Genomic DNA, 17,508 nt, shown 5'->3' with positions numbered 1-17,508 from the left:
GTGTTTTTTCATATCCGCTTTTAAAATATGCTGGTATGTTCTAAGGTCGACCGTGGAGGTGTCTTTTAGGTGCTCATAAATCACAATCATACAAAAGATTCCCAAAGTTGATATTAAAACCGCGCCAGAGGGAGGGCGTTTTTTTTTTAGGCCGTATTTCAACGTGAATTTGGGCCCGGATGAAGTTTTTATGCACTTTACCTCGGAGCTGAACTCGCGCAGCGCCATGTGGCCCTTTTTGCCCGCTTCCTGTCCGGGTCCCCGGAGGGGTTCGCAACGGCGTTAACTGTCGACGGCGTCTGGAAACGGCAGCGGCGAAGACGGCCAAAGATGCTGCTCTGGGGTCAAAGGTCGACTGTGACACGTCTTCATGCGTGGCGCCCGGCGTTCAAAGAAAACGTATGATCTCCGAGAGGCAGAGAGAGGCCGCAGGTGACTCTTTGGGGTGCAATAAAAAAGCTTGAAAGATGATTTAGTGTCTTTTTTTTTTTTTTTTTAAGGTAGCCCTAGACATTCCCGGTGAAGCGCTTCTCCAGTTTGACGGCTTCTGCACCTTTTCCGACCCTCCGGACTTGTGACAGAGTCCAAGAATTACAGCCGAGATGTGAGGGGAAAAAAGGAGTATTAAAGATAGAAGTCCGGTTTTCAATAGAGTCCTCCGATATTTATGGCAGAGGTTACATTCAAACAAACAAACAAAAAGGGCAATCTGACAAGTAGAGGTTGACTTTTTTTTTTCTTTTTGTAATTCTATTATGTTTATTTGTTTATTGTATTTTATTCATTTACGTTTTTTTATCACTGGTAAGCAGAAAAAGTTTTCTTTTCATTATTGTAATGTGTTTTTTGTTTGTTTTTTATTTGTATTTTTTGTCCTTTTTTGTTCTTTATATATTTATTTTCATTGTTTTTTAATAATAGCTTTTGCATATTTTGTTCATTTCTTAAATTATTTACCATATTTCATTGTTCATTTTATATTTTTTTCATATATTTTTAGTGTTTTTGTTTTGTTTTTATTACTATATTGTTTTTTCAATTTTTTGATCAGAAATGTTTTTTTATTTATCAAAAAACGTTTTATTTTTTCATTATTACTGTGTTTTGTGTTTATTTTTATATACATTTTATGTTGTTTTTTTGTTTGTTTTGGTTCATTATATTTTCATTGTTCCTTTTATATCATTTTCATATATTTTACCGTTTTTCATTCATTATACAACAATTTCCATTGTCTTATATATTTTTCATATATTTTTTAGTGTCAAGTAGACTTTTACTTCTTTCTTTCTGAAGCCAAAACTTGCAACACCACATATATATATATATATATATATATATATATATATATATAAAATGTGTGTGTGTCTTTCAAAATATCACAACTTGTAACCAGAAAAGTAGTCATAACTCACATATATTTCACAGAAAAAAAAGCATGAGAAACAATTTGAAACTCAAAACAGCGATGCTGCAAATGGTGAACCGCATTATCGTGAGGGAACGCTAGTCTGAATCGGATTTCTCAGCTGCTTGGAAACTCATTACTCACGCCACTTGGGACCGGCACAACTTTTTTTTGTCTTCTTTTCCGCCGGGTGGCTTTCAAAGCGAATGTGAATGAAACAGCTGGGTCGCTTCGGACTGGCGAACATTAACCGGCACATTCAACGGTTCAGTCTCAGGCTCGGCGCTGAACTCCGCGTGCTCCGCGATATAGCGAGAGGGCTTCCGATGACAGGTTCCGGAGGCCTCGCCGCCGTTTTGTTATTTCACGTATTATTGTTACTTCCCCGCCATTGTAATGTGATGAAGTGTATATCACCCTGTTAGAGAGATTTTATCTTGCCGGACAGCAGGATTTTCCTTTGGAGACTTCTCTAAAACTCTGTTACCTTATTGTTATTAATCATATTTTCCATGCATCTTTCCATCTCTTTTTTTTTTTTAACTAAATTGAGACTTTGTTTTTTTGGATCATACTTTCTTTATGACTGAGTGTTACAGGTGAAACTTACCCTTTTGAAAGTTAATGTTGAATGTAGTTTTTCAGTGCAATACTCCAATCTAGTTTCTGCATCATAAACAAATCCATTTAAATTTGTATTGATATGTTGTTGTTTTTTGATTGTTGCATCAGTTTTCATAAATAAGCGACACCCGGGTCAAAATGACCCAAGACCAGTATTGCTGTTTCTGAAGGGGAAAAAAGGAGTCTCAACATTTGTTAGTTAGCAGGTATAACCTCTGAAAAATTATTTCAATCTTTGGGATAGTTGCACATCAGCCCGGGTCAAATTGACCCATAATGTTATTACTATTTCAGAGAAACAAACCTAACACCCGGGTATAAATTGCCTTTGATACTGTGTGAGTAGGCTTACAATCAAAAAAGTGAGTTTTTGACACTTTTGGATGAAAGCGCACAACTTAGGGTCAGATTGACCCTGAAACATTATTGCTGTTTTTGAGAAATTAACATCAGCCTGGGTCAAAATGACCCAAGAATTGCTGTTTCCGAGGGAGGGGGGGAATCTCAACATTTGTTAGTTAGCAGGATTAAACTCTAAAACAAGTTTCTGAATCTTTAGGATGGTTGCACATTAGCCCGGGTCAAATTGACCCATGGTGTTATTACTATTCCAGAGAAAAAAACCTAAGACGCAAGTCTACATTAATTATCGTCTTTGTTACTTTGTGAGTGGGGTTACAATTAAAAAAGTGAGTTTTTCACACTTTTGGATGAATATACACATCTTAGGGTCAGATTGACCCTGAGACATTATTGCTGTTCTTAAGAAATTAACTTCAGCCTGGGTCAAATTGACCCAAGAATAATGCTGTTTCTGAGGTGGAAAAGGGAATCTCAACCTTTGTTAGTTAGCAGGATTAAACTCTAAAAGAAGTTTCAGAATCTTTTGGACGAATGTGCACACCTTCGGGTCAGATTGACCCAAGATATAATTGCTGTCCTTAAAAATAGCGGATTTGGATTTGCCACATTTCTGACAAGTTTGCATGACTCAATACATCGGGTCAAAGTGACCCAGGGACATTATTGCTATCCCTTGCAATCAAACATAACAAAAGGGTTAAGACTCATATCCTATGTTTCTTTCGTATCAGATTTGGACCTGGGCTGGTGATCTACTGGTACGGTTTCATCGGTGAACTGGACTGCCAGAGGGACCGAGGAATCCTTCTCAAAGACTGCTTCCCCGCCGACATCGTGGTCCTCGGACACTCCGCCCAGCAGGGCTGACGAGAGGGCGAGAAAATAAGTTTGGAATGAACGATAGTAGAGGATGACGAAGCAGGAAGGGCGGGAACAGTGAGACCGGGCTAGACGTCCAAATCCGGAAGCAATTTAGCTTTCCTGCCCGGCGACCGATCCACCGCTGCCCTGAACTTCGGCTGACCCTGGCTTTCCGTCCGCCGCTACCTTCCTGGCACTTGGCTTTTTTGCTCCAAAGTCCAAATAGGCTCCAAGAAGTCCATCTTGAAGAGGTTCCCGGTTCCTGGCCCCCGCGTGGCCTCTCTCAAAGGGCCGCGCGGTGTGACGGAGGAGCGAGGCCTTTTCTTATCACACCCGGAGTCCTGGCCTTTGTCGCTTCCGTTCCGTACGCAGATAAGCGAGGTGCGCTTCTGGGGGGGCTGCCTGGCTCTCACCTGCGTCACTCAGTGCCCTCTCACTCACTGTCCAAGGCGGAAAACAGAACGGCGGCTGATTAAGGCCGCGGCCTCGCCGTGACCCCTTTTCCCTCCCTGCTTCATGTCAACGTTTCGATTAATCTGTTTTTTTTTTAACGTATGATTCATTAACTGGACACGCTTTAATCTTCCACATCTGTGTTGCAGCGCATCTTAAAATGGGAGAAGTTTATTAGAACGTCATTAATTTCGCAATTCCGCGCGGCTTTTGTGCGCCGGGCATTCCAGAACTGTAAGATGTTAAATGACCCAAGGAATATTAATGGGAAACATCCCCGTATTTGAAACGAGGAGTGTTTGTCGTTTTATACTTGACGGAGATGCCAAAGGATGACCAAGTGTCTTTAAAAAAATCTTTTAAAAGGCAGATGTTGGCTAAACCAGCTAGTCTGGTGTCCTGAAATTGCCCCCCCCCAAAAAAAGTAGAAAATGTCTCAAGATCGGGTCACCCAAAACCTGAGGTCGGATTCTTGTTATTTTTTTCCTATTCCAAGAATTCCCATTTTGAGAAAACGCAAAGTGTAAGATTTTGTATTTTACACTTCAATACACTGAACTTTGTAGAAAATAGCCTGAAAAATGAAACTGCCGAAAATGAAACTGTCTTTTACTCCTCGCTTGTTTTTTCATCTTTTTCCCGCTCCCTTGTCTTCTATTTTATTTGAAAAAAAAAAGTGAAACAAGGTTCCAAAAACCTCAAGTTGACATTTTATTTACTTTTTTGTCTTTTTTTAATGAATGGATAGATAACATTCGTGGCCAGACCTCGTTTTGATAATAGCCAATCAAGCACTATTGTAGTGTAGTTATAAACGCGTAATGTTATTTTGCCCTCAAAAACACATTTTCATTGTTTTTGTTCATGTTTTCAAAAAAGAGAACTGTTGAGATGCCACCAAAGCAAAAAATATTCTTGTCAAAGTCACTGTTGTGCAGAAAAAAAAAACCCATCTTTTCACAAAAAGCTCATTTAATCCAAAATAGCTTAGTGTCACTCAAATGACCTTTTTACAAACAGTGATTACTAAAGAAGTGAATATGGTAGAATCTTACTTTCTTTTTATTGGTAAATTATGGAATCCAATCGATCAAAAAAAATAACGTCAGCGTGTTCCAGATAAGTGATCTGCTTCTTCAGACTTATAAAACACCCCGACCTCTAACCGTTCATTTATTTCACTCCTAAAACGGAAGCCGTCTCCACTGCACCGAACAAAAAATAAGCATTTCTATATTTGTTCGAAAAGACACGGCAAGCGCGCGAGGTGTTGCTTGATTTGTTACCCTTAAACCTCTAACCCTTAGCCGGCTCCCATCCAGGCCTTGATCCCTCCACCAGGAGGCCGACGGGTCACCGTTGGGTCACCGGGCGGCCATGCCCCCCCCCCTTGGCCTCCTCCTCAACAAAACAAGCGTCCCCATGTGCCCAGTTAAAACTCAAGCCTTTTGCCTGCCTATGGAATGCTTAGGCATCACTTTATGGCTCCTGTCGGACACAAAAACAGGGCTATTCTACTCGCCGGGGAAAATTCTCGGCTGAATAAGAGCAGAAAGAAAAAGAAAGAAGAAAGAAAAACAGCAGAATCAGTTCCTCTCAAGTTTCGAGCCTTCCTGCCATTGTTTTCCAAGATGGCCGTGGCACAAAAGAGGAGTCGGGGTCAGCTCCTATAAATTAGCTTTGTGCACACAATGCCGGCTAAATAGCGCCTCTGGAAAGCCTAACTTCAAAGTCAAGGCAGCTGGACTGACTCCACCACGTGAGAGCAAAAAGAGAAACAAAATATGGCTGCAGACTAATCATTTCGAATAAAAACAATGGGACTTTGTGACATCCACTTAACGCTTGAAAGAATGTTTCTTTTGAGTCTTGCTAATGAATTGCAAAGTATTCAGAAGGAAAGTCAAATCACAATGATTTTTTTTTCATTTTTTACATCTATCAAGCTTTCTGACAAGAGCAGATTGTTATGTGTCCTTTGTAAAAAAAAAGACGTTTTTAGCAATTTTTATTAGAATAAATCAAGATAAATGTAGTAATGAAGGTATCTTATTTTATTGTATTTCTTTTTAATTTATTCACTCAGTCAAATGTGAAATTGTTCCTCATTTCAACAGAAAACGACAATACACTCACCATATTGTTAGCATAGCATGTTAGCGTAGCAGCTAACGCAGCTTCCACTTTTGAGTAGGCTTGTAACCCTGTTACTGCATTTGAGTAATATAAATATGAATTCACTGCTCAAATAAAGTTGAATTTATTGAATCAAAGTTATTAGTTACAATCTTTAAATATTAGATGCCTAAGTATATCTGGAGTTGCACTAAATGCAACAAGTTACATGCTATTAACAATAGAATGATTTTCGTTAAAAGTGCATTTGGTGGTTGATCTAGCTGAATCACATGACACGATTAGCTTGATTAACTTGAAACTGTAAAACGTAAAGAAAGCATTTGTACCTCATTTAATTCTGGAATGATCCTTATATGTCTTTTTAGCATTGTACATGTTTTACAAGTTATACCACTTGTAGACATGTAGCGAGATAGATATCTAGCTAGCTATTTAGCTAGTTCATCGCAGGGGATACATGTGCTTGTGTGGCAAATAGTGCCCCCCCTGTTCATAGCTGTTCATACTGTAGATTTCGTTTTTTGTTTATTTTTCATAAATTTCAGCATTTTTTCTGTCAGATTGTAACATCTTGCCTGAAAACAATTTGCAGTTGGTGGCTGAGCTGGATGAATCACATGACATGATTGTTGTTAGCTATTTAGCTGGTAATACAGCTAAATAGCTAACAGCTATTTAGCTAAAAGCTAGAAGTCCAAGCTTTTTTTTCATATGTTTTAGTTTTTGTTCATGTATTACATGTTATACCATAGAATTTGTTCTTTGTGTTTTTATTCCACAGGTTTCAGCATTCAGAATGCTAGCTAGCTAGTTATTTCGCTAACAGCTAGCCATCCATACTCTAGATTTTTTTTCATACGTTTTAGTTTTTTACACGTATTACATTTTATACCTTAGAATTAGTTCCTTGTGTTTTTATTCCACAAGTTTCAGCATTTTCCCTGTCAGAATGCTAGCTACCTAGTTATTTCGCTAACAGCTAGCCATCCATACTCTTATATTTTTCCGATTCTAACGTATTACTTGAAAATATGCGTGAGCATTTTATGTTACTTGAAAATGAAAATTATATGACCTCACCTTAACCGGCTTCATATTTAGTCCATAAAACATGTTTTGCCATGATTTACTTTTCACGTCCAGAATGTTTGGAAAGCAATTTGCAAGACTTTCATGTTTTGTAGCAAATAGTCCAATATGAACGTAACTTGACGCTTAATATTTAGTAGAGTTTCATACAAAATTTCTCATGAGAGCAGATGGCTTTATTCCAGTAACCGCCGCGGAGCCAGTCCGACGTCCATCTCGCGTTGATATTCTGTTGTTTTTTTAATGCGTCCTCAAGCAAACTTCTGAGTAGCCCGTTGAGATTCAGACAGACCGAGGCAAAGGTTTCGTTCCTGCAGCAGACCGCCACACAGACTTCCTCCACGCTTCTGTTATTTATGTGCAGAGAACGCCGCTCTGTTTTTGCCCCGGGCGGCATGGAGCTTTTAGTCGGCGTTCCTCTCTTGCCAGGAAGATATCACAGGTTGGAAATAAATAAAAGTTTTCCTGGAAAAGCCGGAGGAACTGTTTGAAAACATTAAAAAAAAAAAAAGGAGGCGAGCTGGACTAAGGGTGGGAAGAAAAATACCGGCTCCTGAGCAGATATGACCAGAGAGCTCCTTTTTATTTTTAGGAAGCTGTGCCTGCTAATCAGATGTTATTTAAAACAACAATGGAGCATGAGAACATGAAGTGAGGGATTGAGAGAGGCCGCGTTTGACTGACAGGAAGGAGGCGCGATGCCATGTTCGATGGGGAAATGAACGACAATGACACGGGGTCAGCCTTCGGGCTGGAATGATTTTGTACATTTCAAACAGCGTGACCGTAAGCTAGCGCATTCCATAAACTTGCTAATCAGAAGTGGGCAACTTACATTTTTTTGCTGGTCCAAAATTCGTCAGAGCCCCGCCCCCTTTCTGTCATCGTCATTTTTTCAAGCGGGTGAAATTGTTAAAGACGAAACAACTTCGAAGAAAAGGAAAACTTTGCTATGCTAACGTTGTTAGCATAAACACCATGTGGCTACATTTCATGCTTGCTAAAGCTACAGTATGCATTTTTTTTTAAACTCACTCTTGCTTTCTTATGAAGAGTGCAAACATTTCGTGTGTTGTCAAGTATGACGCACAAGCAATCATCCCAAAAAGTTTTTGTAACAGTTAATCATTTGACGCTGGCTCTGCAACACATCGATAAGCTAACATCTGACAAAAGACAACTTTAGAAGTGTATCTGCCTGCAAATTATGTAGAACTGGCGTCAAAACACCAAATACAATAAATTACTCGTTTGATGATGTTTAAAAGCAATTTTTGCTCACTCTCCAAAGTGTATTATAAAAGCAAAATATGCTAATCGTGCTAATCCTTTTATTGTCGCTGAATTAACGATATGCTGACTAACTTTGTAGGCTCTAATTTCCCCTGTGCTATGGGAGCATGATATATTTTAGCAAAAGTAGCGCTCTGAGTTTTGTGCCTACATGACCACGGTAAAGGTCACCTGACTCCCCTGTTTCCCAACCCCCCTTTGTGTGGCATTTGGACTGTGACAGGACTGACCCAAAAAAAGTGTCATCTCCTGACCACAGTCGGAGATTAAAGGGTAGGAAAAGGAAGCCTGGAAGCATCCGCGCGTATGGTGATGCTGTGTAAAATACTACTCAAGAGATTTGTCGTTTTTACAATGTTTAATTATTTTTGCGGGTGGTGGTGCAACATCCAATTTTAAAATGTACTTAGTACGTTTGAACATATTTGCATGTATGTTTGTACGTATTTGCAAAATACATACAAATATATTTGAATATACATTTGAACTAGCTTGTAAGTACATTTAAATATACTTACATACAATGAGTTATGTTCAATCATGCTTGTGTGCAGATTTCTAAAAAAAAGTATATTTTTCCCATAATGCCATGGTGTCTGTATTATTATGCAAGAAAAAAATGGTTTTAGCATTTATTTTGCCAGTCAAAAATATTGATTGCACTTTGTCAGCTCTGGGTTTCTGGAGGTGAGAAATAATTTCAAAGCATAATTAATAATTACTGAATGTTTGATAATGTCTACATATATATATATATATATATATATATATATATATATATATATATATATATATATATATATATATATATATATATATATATATATATATATATATATATATATATATATATATATATATATATATACTATTGTATATAGTACAGTACCTCTACTACGTTCTAAAAGTCTTTTCATAACAAAACTTTTTCGTACATAGAAGCGCTTTTAACATGTAAATAGCCTAATTTGTTCCAAGACCAAAAAAAAAAATGCTTCTAAACTCTTTAAATTATTAATAGCTTTTGCAGCAGTTGATATAAATGTAGTTTATTTGTTTCCCTTAAGGTGGTGCTGGTCTATTAAGAGCTCTTTGTTTAGGTCATTTTATATGGACATTTTTATTTTACATTTCCAATCATCTGCAAATCCACAGTAGTAACAATGTTTATTTTTGAAAAATTTTGAGCATCGAGATTTACTTAAATCCAGGTTTAGGGTCATGTGAAATGCGTTAGGTATCGTTCAGCCTTCTCGCTAATGTGCTAATGATGCTAACGTCGGACAGCAAGCTAGTTAACTAGCCATTCAAGGGAAAAGAAAGAGACAATATTTTTCCGAAGGCATTTTGTAACCTGAACTTTTCGTAACTAAAGACTTTGTAAGTCGAGGTACCACTTTCGTATATAATAATAATAATTATTATATATAGACAAGTGAATTCATTCAAAATGTCTTGGATGAGGACAAAAAATCTGACTCATCTAACTCGCAAGTTTCAAATTGGAAAAACGTGAAGAAGCTGACTGTTGCGTTTGTCGTGTCATGAGAGCCGTTTGTCTTTTTCATTTTCACTCCTTTTCATCGCCTTCAAAACGCTTTGCAGCCGCATCGTCCTTGACTTGCCGCCAGCAGGTAAATCTACACCTCCATGCGCAAACACCACGTCAACTGCAGGTGACTTATAGGACCTAGGCCCTCCAGGGATAGATTTGCCTTGCAATTTTGCCCGCTTGATGATGTCACCTTGCCGTGTCGGCAACCTTGATTGTTCAGAATTTTGTCGATTGTGTGAATTACGGTCGGTAAATCGTGAAAATTGGAGCGCGACGACTCCAACCGGCAGACGCCGCCCATTCCGTCTGAAGACGTAAAATGACATCCATCGGATCGTAAAATACTTTTCTGCTAGCTAAAAACACTCACGTGGAAAAATAACTTTTCAGAGAACTGATCGAACATGAGTCGAGTGCATTTACTAGCAAAGTTAGCATACGTTTACCAATTTATTCTGGTTAAGAATTTGAACACATTGTTAAAATTAAAAATAAACAAAGTTGATGTTTTTTTTCTTCCTTGAAGAAAAGTCCAGCGTTCTTACTGTGAACTCTTACACCTTGCAAAAATTAAAACACGAGAAGAGATGCTTTTATCTGCGCTAGCAATTAGCATGGGTTTTACCCAGTCATTACAAAATAATTTGAAAATACAATTTCTTACTATTTAAACTGAAAAAACATGTTGTTTTCCCCTGAAGCCTAGTCTAACATCCTAACAGTGAACCTTGAGAGTCTTTTCGATATTTTGAACATAAGAGTTACATTTATCTGCTCTAGCAAAGTTAGCATAAGTTTACCCAGTTGCGAAATTAGAAATATGAACATACATATTCTTGCTATTTAAAATGAACAAACAATAATTTCCCTGGTGTAGTCCAGTGTCCTCACTGTGAACTCTTACGCCTGGCGAAAGCCCTATTGACCGATAGAACAAGAGAAGAGTCGCGCTAGCAAAGTGCCCCATTACGAACTTATTACGAACTTATTCATTTGATAATACACTTTCTCATTCTTCAACATAACCCGCTTGAGGTGTAGTCCTTACCGCAAACTCTTACACCTTGAGAAAGCCTTATCTGGACCGGGTCCGGTTCTCCGGCACGTCCCTCAGGGATCCGCCTCAGGTCACCTGATGAATGGCGGAACGTGATGTTGTCACTCACATCACTTGAGCTCCGTCACCCCGTTTGCAAGCACCCTGTGTTACGGCCCCGTAATGGCCTTCTCCCAGCGGGAGTGGGACGGGAAACCCAACGCCGGAGCATTCAGGTGTGCCATAAAGTGCTTTTCACTTTTCCGACGACTTCCCGTCTCCAGTGGCGTTCTCCATTAACTCGCGCGGTCCGAGCAGGGAGGCCTCCTATTGGTCCAGATGCCGGTTATCGCTACGGTTACCCCCTCCCCACCCCTGCAGGTACTCCGCTACCTGGCCCGGAGATAAGATAGGACGCCGGCTGCCCGTCATTATCGCTTCGAATGTTGCTGTCGCCCGAGTTGGACACAGTGCATTTATTGTCCGGTATAGATAAAAGGAAGCCACGCCCCCCTTGTATCCGACCATTGCGACTATTGACAATCATCTGCGGTAGGCATGCCCAAAAATATTGTTGCTTTTCATCACTGTGGTTTCTGACTGCTAATAGGGATCAAATATGATAGGATTTTTCCTATGCTCTCTCTCTCTCTCTCTCTCTCTCTCTCTCTCTCTCTCTCTCTCTCTCTCTCTCTCTCTTACTTACTTACTTAGAATTTTTAATATAATATAAATATATTATGAATTTAGGGTTTTTTTAGAGTTTTTTTTTTTTAAACCATTAATAGACCAAGCATAATAAAAGGCAAGTTGTAATGATTTTTTTTCCTTATGTTGACAAAAAAACATATAGGAGTTTACTATACACGATCATTACAGTGCCCCCCCACACCCCCTCACCCCACCCACTGCCCCTCACCAACAAAACACACTGCAATTACTTTTGTTTAAAAAATAAATTAAAAAACACCCGATTTTTTTTTTAAAGGTCGTGGTGCGTTATTTTTTATTTCTTAAACAAAAAATTATCCATTTATTGTGAAGCACATTTTTCGGATGGAAAAAAAAAGTATGTACAGTAAGTCTTTTTTTAATTTATAGATTTTGTTTTAACAAAACGCCCATTTTTGATAAACCCTACTTTAAAATCCAAACACGAGTTTGAAACCGTACTTGAGCTCCGACTTTGAAACCCTGAACCCATTGTGAAATTTTAAGTTTTCAAAATAAGGTTTGAAACAAGGGTTAGGGTTTCAAAATTTCAAAAAGTAGGATGTCAAGGTTTAAAACTAGTGTTAACGTTTCAAAGTAGGGTTTCAAACTGGTTAGAGTTTCAAGGTAAGGTTTCAAACAAATTATTAGGTTTCAAAGTTTTGTCCAATAAGTTTCAGGATTTCAATAGTGTGTTATAAACGAATATTTCAAATTAGTTTGTTGGAAAACAAAAAACGACCTTGTGTATCAGGTTCTGCTTTTGCGATATCACTTAGTAATACGTAACAATATAATTATTAATAATACATAATAAATAAACAATTATAATTAGTATTAACAATGCAGCGATTGCTTGTGGCGTCTGCATGTAATAATTACGTCGGCCTCCTGCAGATGTCGCTAGGCGCGACAATTAATTAATGACGTGCGTAATCAAGCCAAACACATTTAATAACGGCTTTATTATATTGTAATTTAATTTTTTTCCTTTAGCATTTTATTAAAAACTACGACAATAGAACAATAAAAAGTTTAATAGCTAATAATAATGAATAATAAAGACCTAATAATGTTTTTGACCTTGTGTCAATAAAGTAAAGAATAAACGATTTAAAACGGCGATTTTTATTCCTCCAGTGCAAGAGGCGGCAAGAAAAAATAACCTCCAGGCTAAAGTGTGACACATGCAAAACAAATAAGAGTAAAACATAAATTAATATTCGCTGTTATGGCCTGTAGGCTTTCTTAATTCAATCTTTAAACGAAGGATTTCTTAAGGCCTTTTTTTTCTTTCCCCCGAGTGGTCAGCAGTGCATTCCTCAATCCTCCTCGCGGCTCCTCTAATTTGACTAATTGTTTCTCCTTTTTTTTTTTCGTTTGTTACATCACTAAGATTTATTTCAGTGCTTTTTGATTTAAAGAGTAGGGGGTGCGGGGTAAGTGTCAGTCATTTTCAAGTACACGGGCGCTTGCTCAAGTGTGATGCGAATGAGAAGGCATCAGCCAAACAAGTTGAATTTCAAAATGAAAATAAAACAACGAACCTAAGATTAATTACCGAAGATGCACAGCGGCGTTTAATTAAAAATGCGATCAGATAGAACAATATTATTTATCTGCAGAAGGGCTGAAAAAATCTGCAAAATAAATCTTTTGAGTTATTGGCATAAAAATATAAATGAAAATGAATGCAGGGGGAAATGTTGCGTTAATTCACCGTCCAGCATGTTTATTATTATTATTATATTCTTTTCATGTAAATTATAATGAACGAATAATAACAGTCACTCCCTAAAATTTAAAACCGAATAAAAAAAAGTGTGAGATGTGATAAATTGTTACTCATATATAAATGCAGAAATCCTTCATGCACCGTCGTTTTATGTCTTTTTCCTTGACGTCAAACAAACAACCGGAATATTTTCAAATGATCTAATCGAAAATCATTTTTTTTGCGATTGTGCGGTGAAAATTCAATTTGGTTTCAGTCTATAAACAAAAACGCGCAAACGGACGAATTTAATAATGGTCACTTTGAAAACCTCAATGTTATCCTCTCCAGCTCGTCTAAAACCTTTCTTTCCTTTTCTTCTTTTTTTTCGGGGGCTGGCTGGCGATAATAAAGCATTTTCTCCGCGGGCTTTTATTGATCACTCACTCTGGGCTAATGTAATTATCCTCATCAATAGGGTGACTGCGGGGAGAATCATTATGTGGCTGACATTGATAAATGATCGGGCCAAATGCGGACCTTTTTTTTTTTTTTCTTCTTCTAGAGACCACCCCTCCCCGACACCCACCCGCCCCCAACAACCCCATTTAAACCGCACCCGTAACCCGCAAAACGTCGTCATGGAAACCGCTTTACGGTGTTAAAATGTGGAAATAATATCAAGATATTAAAGGCCAAAGTGTGCGTGTAAAAACGCGGAGACGGTGGATTTTTTTCTTTTCGATTTTTGTTGCATTGTGAGGAGGGAGGGGGGGGTGCCTTGGCTTGGTGTGACAGGGAGGAGATGAAGAGGCGGAGTTGTTTGGTTCAGCTCGGATCATCCATCATCCGCTGTCAAGACACACGGACGCAAGGAAAACAGCACACAGGCAATCTACCTTCTGTCTCGTCCAGAGGGGAGGGGAAAAAAGGGGGTGAGGGTGGGGTGGGGGGGGGGGGGGCACATCCAGAAGAGACTAGACAGAAAAAAAACTATTTCTATTAATATGAAAATCTTTCCAGCTTTTCCAGCTGACTTTTTCCTGAGAAAAAAAAAGTATATGGTACATCGTGAAATAGGACGAAACACACACACACACACACACGCGCAAATGCAAATTCGCGGTGAAAACAAGGACAAAAAGACAAAATGGCCATCCAACAATAAATAAGAAAATATGCACGTTAATATGCACGTGATAGTCAAAAGAAACATAAAATGAGGACGAATTAAAAATAAAGGGAGTTTGTCTTTCCCTTGTTTTTCTACCTTGCTAGTTTGTGTTTATTGAAACACAAAACTATTTATCTGTGTGCGTGTGTGTGTGTGTATATATTTTTAATGCACTCAAAAAATCTATTTATAGCTATATACTAAATACATATGGATATATATACACACACACTCATATTTTATATATATATATATATATATATATATATATATATATATATATATATATATATATATATATATATATATATATATATATATATATATATATATAAATAAACGAATATATAGATACGTACACATTATACGTACATTATATATTTATATGTGCACACAATCATAAATATATGTAATATTTTTCAAAATGAATAAAACAGGACAAAAATCAGCTCTCAAATCCAATCTAGCCATGCGACATGTTAATAAACGAAAAAGGTTGAATTCGATTTTTTTATAGAACTAAAAAACAAAACAAAGAAAATGGTGAAGCAACGAATTTTGTCTGTATTTCATCCGTTTCGTTCTCTCTCTGTTTTGACACACCAAACATTTCACGAATTATATTGATAAGATTTACTATATATATATATATATATATATATATATATATATATATATATATATATATATATATATATATATATATATATATATAAAATAGAGAGAGACACAGAGGAGAGATGGCCTACTCGAGGGCCAAAATGCCGCTGCATTGCAGTAACAAAAATGGCCAACAGGCGTCACTGCAAAACGCCTGACCGAGAGCGGCAGCTCAGAGACGCTTGCTCCATTCTTTTTCACTGCTTTTTTTTTTATCCTCGACACGTTCAACAAATATTAGCTTTTTTTTTTTGTCAGATTTCACCATCACAGTGCTTTGATAATTATTTCTCTGTTCAAACACTGTTATTTCACTAAAACCTTGTTTTTAACTGCATATTTGTTTCGTTTACGTCTAAGTATATCTGGTTCCTGATTGTAATATTAATTTTGTGTCAAATTCTATTTTGTTAGGAGCCAATAGATCTTTGAATCCAATGTTTATCTTCTTAACTACTGATGATCATCGTATATCAATTGTTTTTATACTATAAAAACGTTTTTTTTAAAAAAATGTTTTTAGACGTTATATAATACATATGTAATATACATTACTTTACATATATTACTTGTTGTGAAAGAAAGTTGTAAATTGTGTAAACATAAACCCCCAAAATACAATAACAGCATGTTGCAATGATGGTTACCACACAAGTTAATCAGGCAAAAATCTACCAAAAATCAAAAATGAAATATTTATTACAGCATTTTGTGACTGAACACCTTTTAAAACAATACGTCACAGTCCTCATACAAGTATGTTTTTTTTGTATTTTGTTTTTTGTTATGTTTTGTTTTTTTGAATTTTTGACAAAAGCTTTTAAGGGAGACGGCATCTTCTAGTGAGGAACACGTGCTGAGAAAACAAACAAAACAAAAAACAAACAAAATAAACAACAGAAGAGGAAGGAATTCATGGACATATACAATATCAATGCCACAGCAGATCTGAAACTAGCAAAAAACATTCGTTTTCAATTGAGGTAAACACATAGAATATCTAACAGGAAACAATTAATAGACTTGAACTCTGTACGAAGTTTGTTACAATAGTCTCTCAGCTTTTTTTTTTCTTTCAATGTGTGTGTTGTTTCAACCCCCCCTCCCCCCAAAAAAGCATTGAGTTCATAATTTAAGTGTTCTGTCCTTTTTTTTTTTCTTTTTGGTGCTTCGATAGCTTCCTCCAGTGCTGCACAATCAACATGTGTGTCCTCGTGTTTTTGTTTTTCTTCGCCCCCCCCCACACACACACCGGAGCTTCTTCCTTCACTCGGCTCTTTAAGGATGAGAGTCCCGAAGTAGAAAAAAAAAAAGTATAAAAACCAACACAATCCAGTGCTTGGGCAATTTTAAACAATGTTTTTTTTCCCTTTAAAAACATTCATTCAAGAGCCTTTAGAGTTAAAAAAAAAGCATGACGAATCTTCAAGGGTGTCTTCTAGCAGCCTTTTCCCATCATGCCTTGAGGGGGGAGTGGGGGTGGGGGGTATTTAGGACCTGGTGGCCCCTGTTGAAGCCTTTTGAGATGTTCCATCTTCTTCTTTGTTGACATAGTGCTGTGCTGCAAGTCCTCCAAAAAGGGTTAAATCCTACAAAAAAAACCTAAAAAAAAATGTGATCCAAAACAAGTTTTAACTTATTTACCTATATATATTTTTAATTATACTACAGTAGTTATAACTCTTGGAGTTTGTTTTTTCCTTTTTTAAAGTCTTCCAGAGTGATGATTCTTTCTTTTTTTTTTTTTGTTTTAAGAAGCGCCACAGGAAAAGAGTGGTTTTTTTTTTTGGGTTGTTTTTTTTTTTTTTTTTTTTTAAAGCCCAAGACTTTACAAAGTCAGCTTGGTCCTCCGCTTGGGTGAAAATGTAACAAACATTAGAAAAAACAAAGGCCTTGGTTGTCACAGTTTGTCTGGAATTCTTCAGTTCAGTTCCAAAGGCTTTTTCGATTGTTTGTTTTTAAAAAAAAAAAAAGAAAAGGAGTCTCCAAAACACGCAGCCGCTGTCTTTTTTTTTTTTTCCTGGTTCTTGAATTCAAATGTGGCGGCGGAGGTCGTTTTCCTTCTGACTGTCAGGCGTGGATGTCCAGGCCCGCTCCTGCAGTGGCGGGGTCCATGGGCGTGAGCAAGGGGGGTCTCTGCGCGGACATCCCCGGGTGGGACGAGGACGGTCCTCCGTGCATCAGCATGGCGTGGTGAGGGAGGTGGTGGTGGGGGTAGGAGTGGAGAGGAGGGGGCACGTGACGCAGCTGGCCGGGGTAGGAGGTCATCTGTCGGGGGTTGCTGAAAGGGGGCGGGGCCATGCTCACGCCCATAGGACCGCTCTGAGGGACGTAGTCGGCCGGCGCGCCTGGCAGACCTGGCGGGAACAAGACCACAAGACGTCAGCGCTCCTTGTCGCTTTTTGATCAGTTTTTAAGCCAGCGGGCC

The 17,508-nt window shown here is 37.9% G+C and overlaps 2 protein-coding genes across 11 annotated transcripts in view; one reads left to right on the top strand and one right to left on the bottom strand.

Moving 5' to 3' along the window:
* cdin1 (CDAN1 interacting nuclease 1) overlaps nucleotides 1-6,523 on the top strand; it is a 93,280-nt gene extending 86,757 nt beyond the window's left edge. For all 3 annotated transcript variants that reach the window (XM_088432354.1, XM_088432352.1, XM_088432353.1), the window contains one exon: nucleotides 3,127-6,523. In XM_088432354.1, the coding sequence (XP_088288480.1) occupies nucleotides 3,127-3,262 (136 nt within the window). In that variant the 3' untranslated portion in view covers nucleotides 3,263-6,523. The remainder of the gene's footprint in view (nucleotides 1-3,126) is intronic.
* A 9,238-nt stretch (nucleotides 6,524-15,761) lies between these two features.
* The window catches only part of meis2a (Meis homeobox 2a), a 119,285-nt gene continuing 117,538 nt past the window's right edge, over nucleotides 15,762-17,508 (bottom strand). For 5 of the 8 annotated variants that reach the window (XM_088432795.1, XM_088432797.1, XM_088432796.1 and 2 more), the window contains exon 13: nucleotides 17,288-17,437. Coding sequence is in view for 3 of the 8 variants with exons in the window: in XM_088432800.1 (XP_088288926.1) it covers nucleotides 17,151-17,443 (293 nt within the window). In the remaining 5 variants the exon portion in view is untranslated. Of the gene's footprint in view, nucleotides 17,444-17,508 lie in introns of all 8 variants that reach the window. The other 3 variants (XM_088432801.1, XM_088432802.1, XM_088432800.1) reach the window with 2 other exon arrangements.

The sequence above is a fragment of the Hippichthys cyanospilos genome, chromosome 14, assembly GCF_059441005.1.
Source record: "Hippichthys cyanospilos isolate Australia breed blue-spotted pipefish chromosome 14, RoL_Hcya_1.0, whole genome shotgun sequence".
Lineage (NCBI taxonomy): Eukaryota > Metazoa > Chordata > Actinopteri > Syngnathiformes > Syngnathidae > Hippichthys > Hippichthys cyanospilos.
The sequence above is the reverse complement of the archived record's forward strand: the minus strand, read 5'-3'. Positions and strand labels throughout refer to the sequence as shown.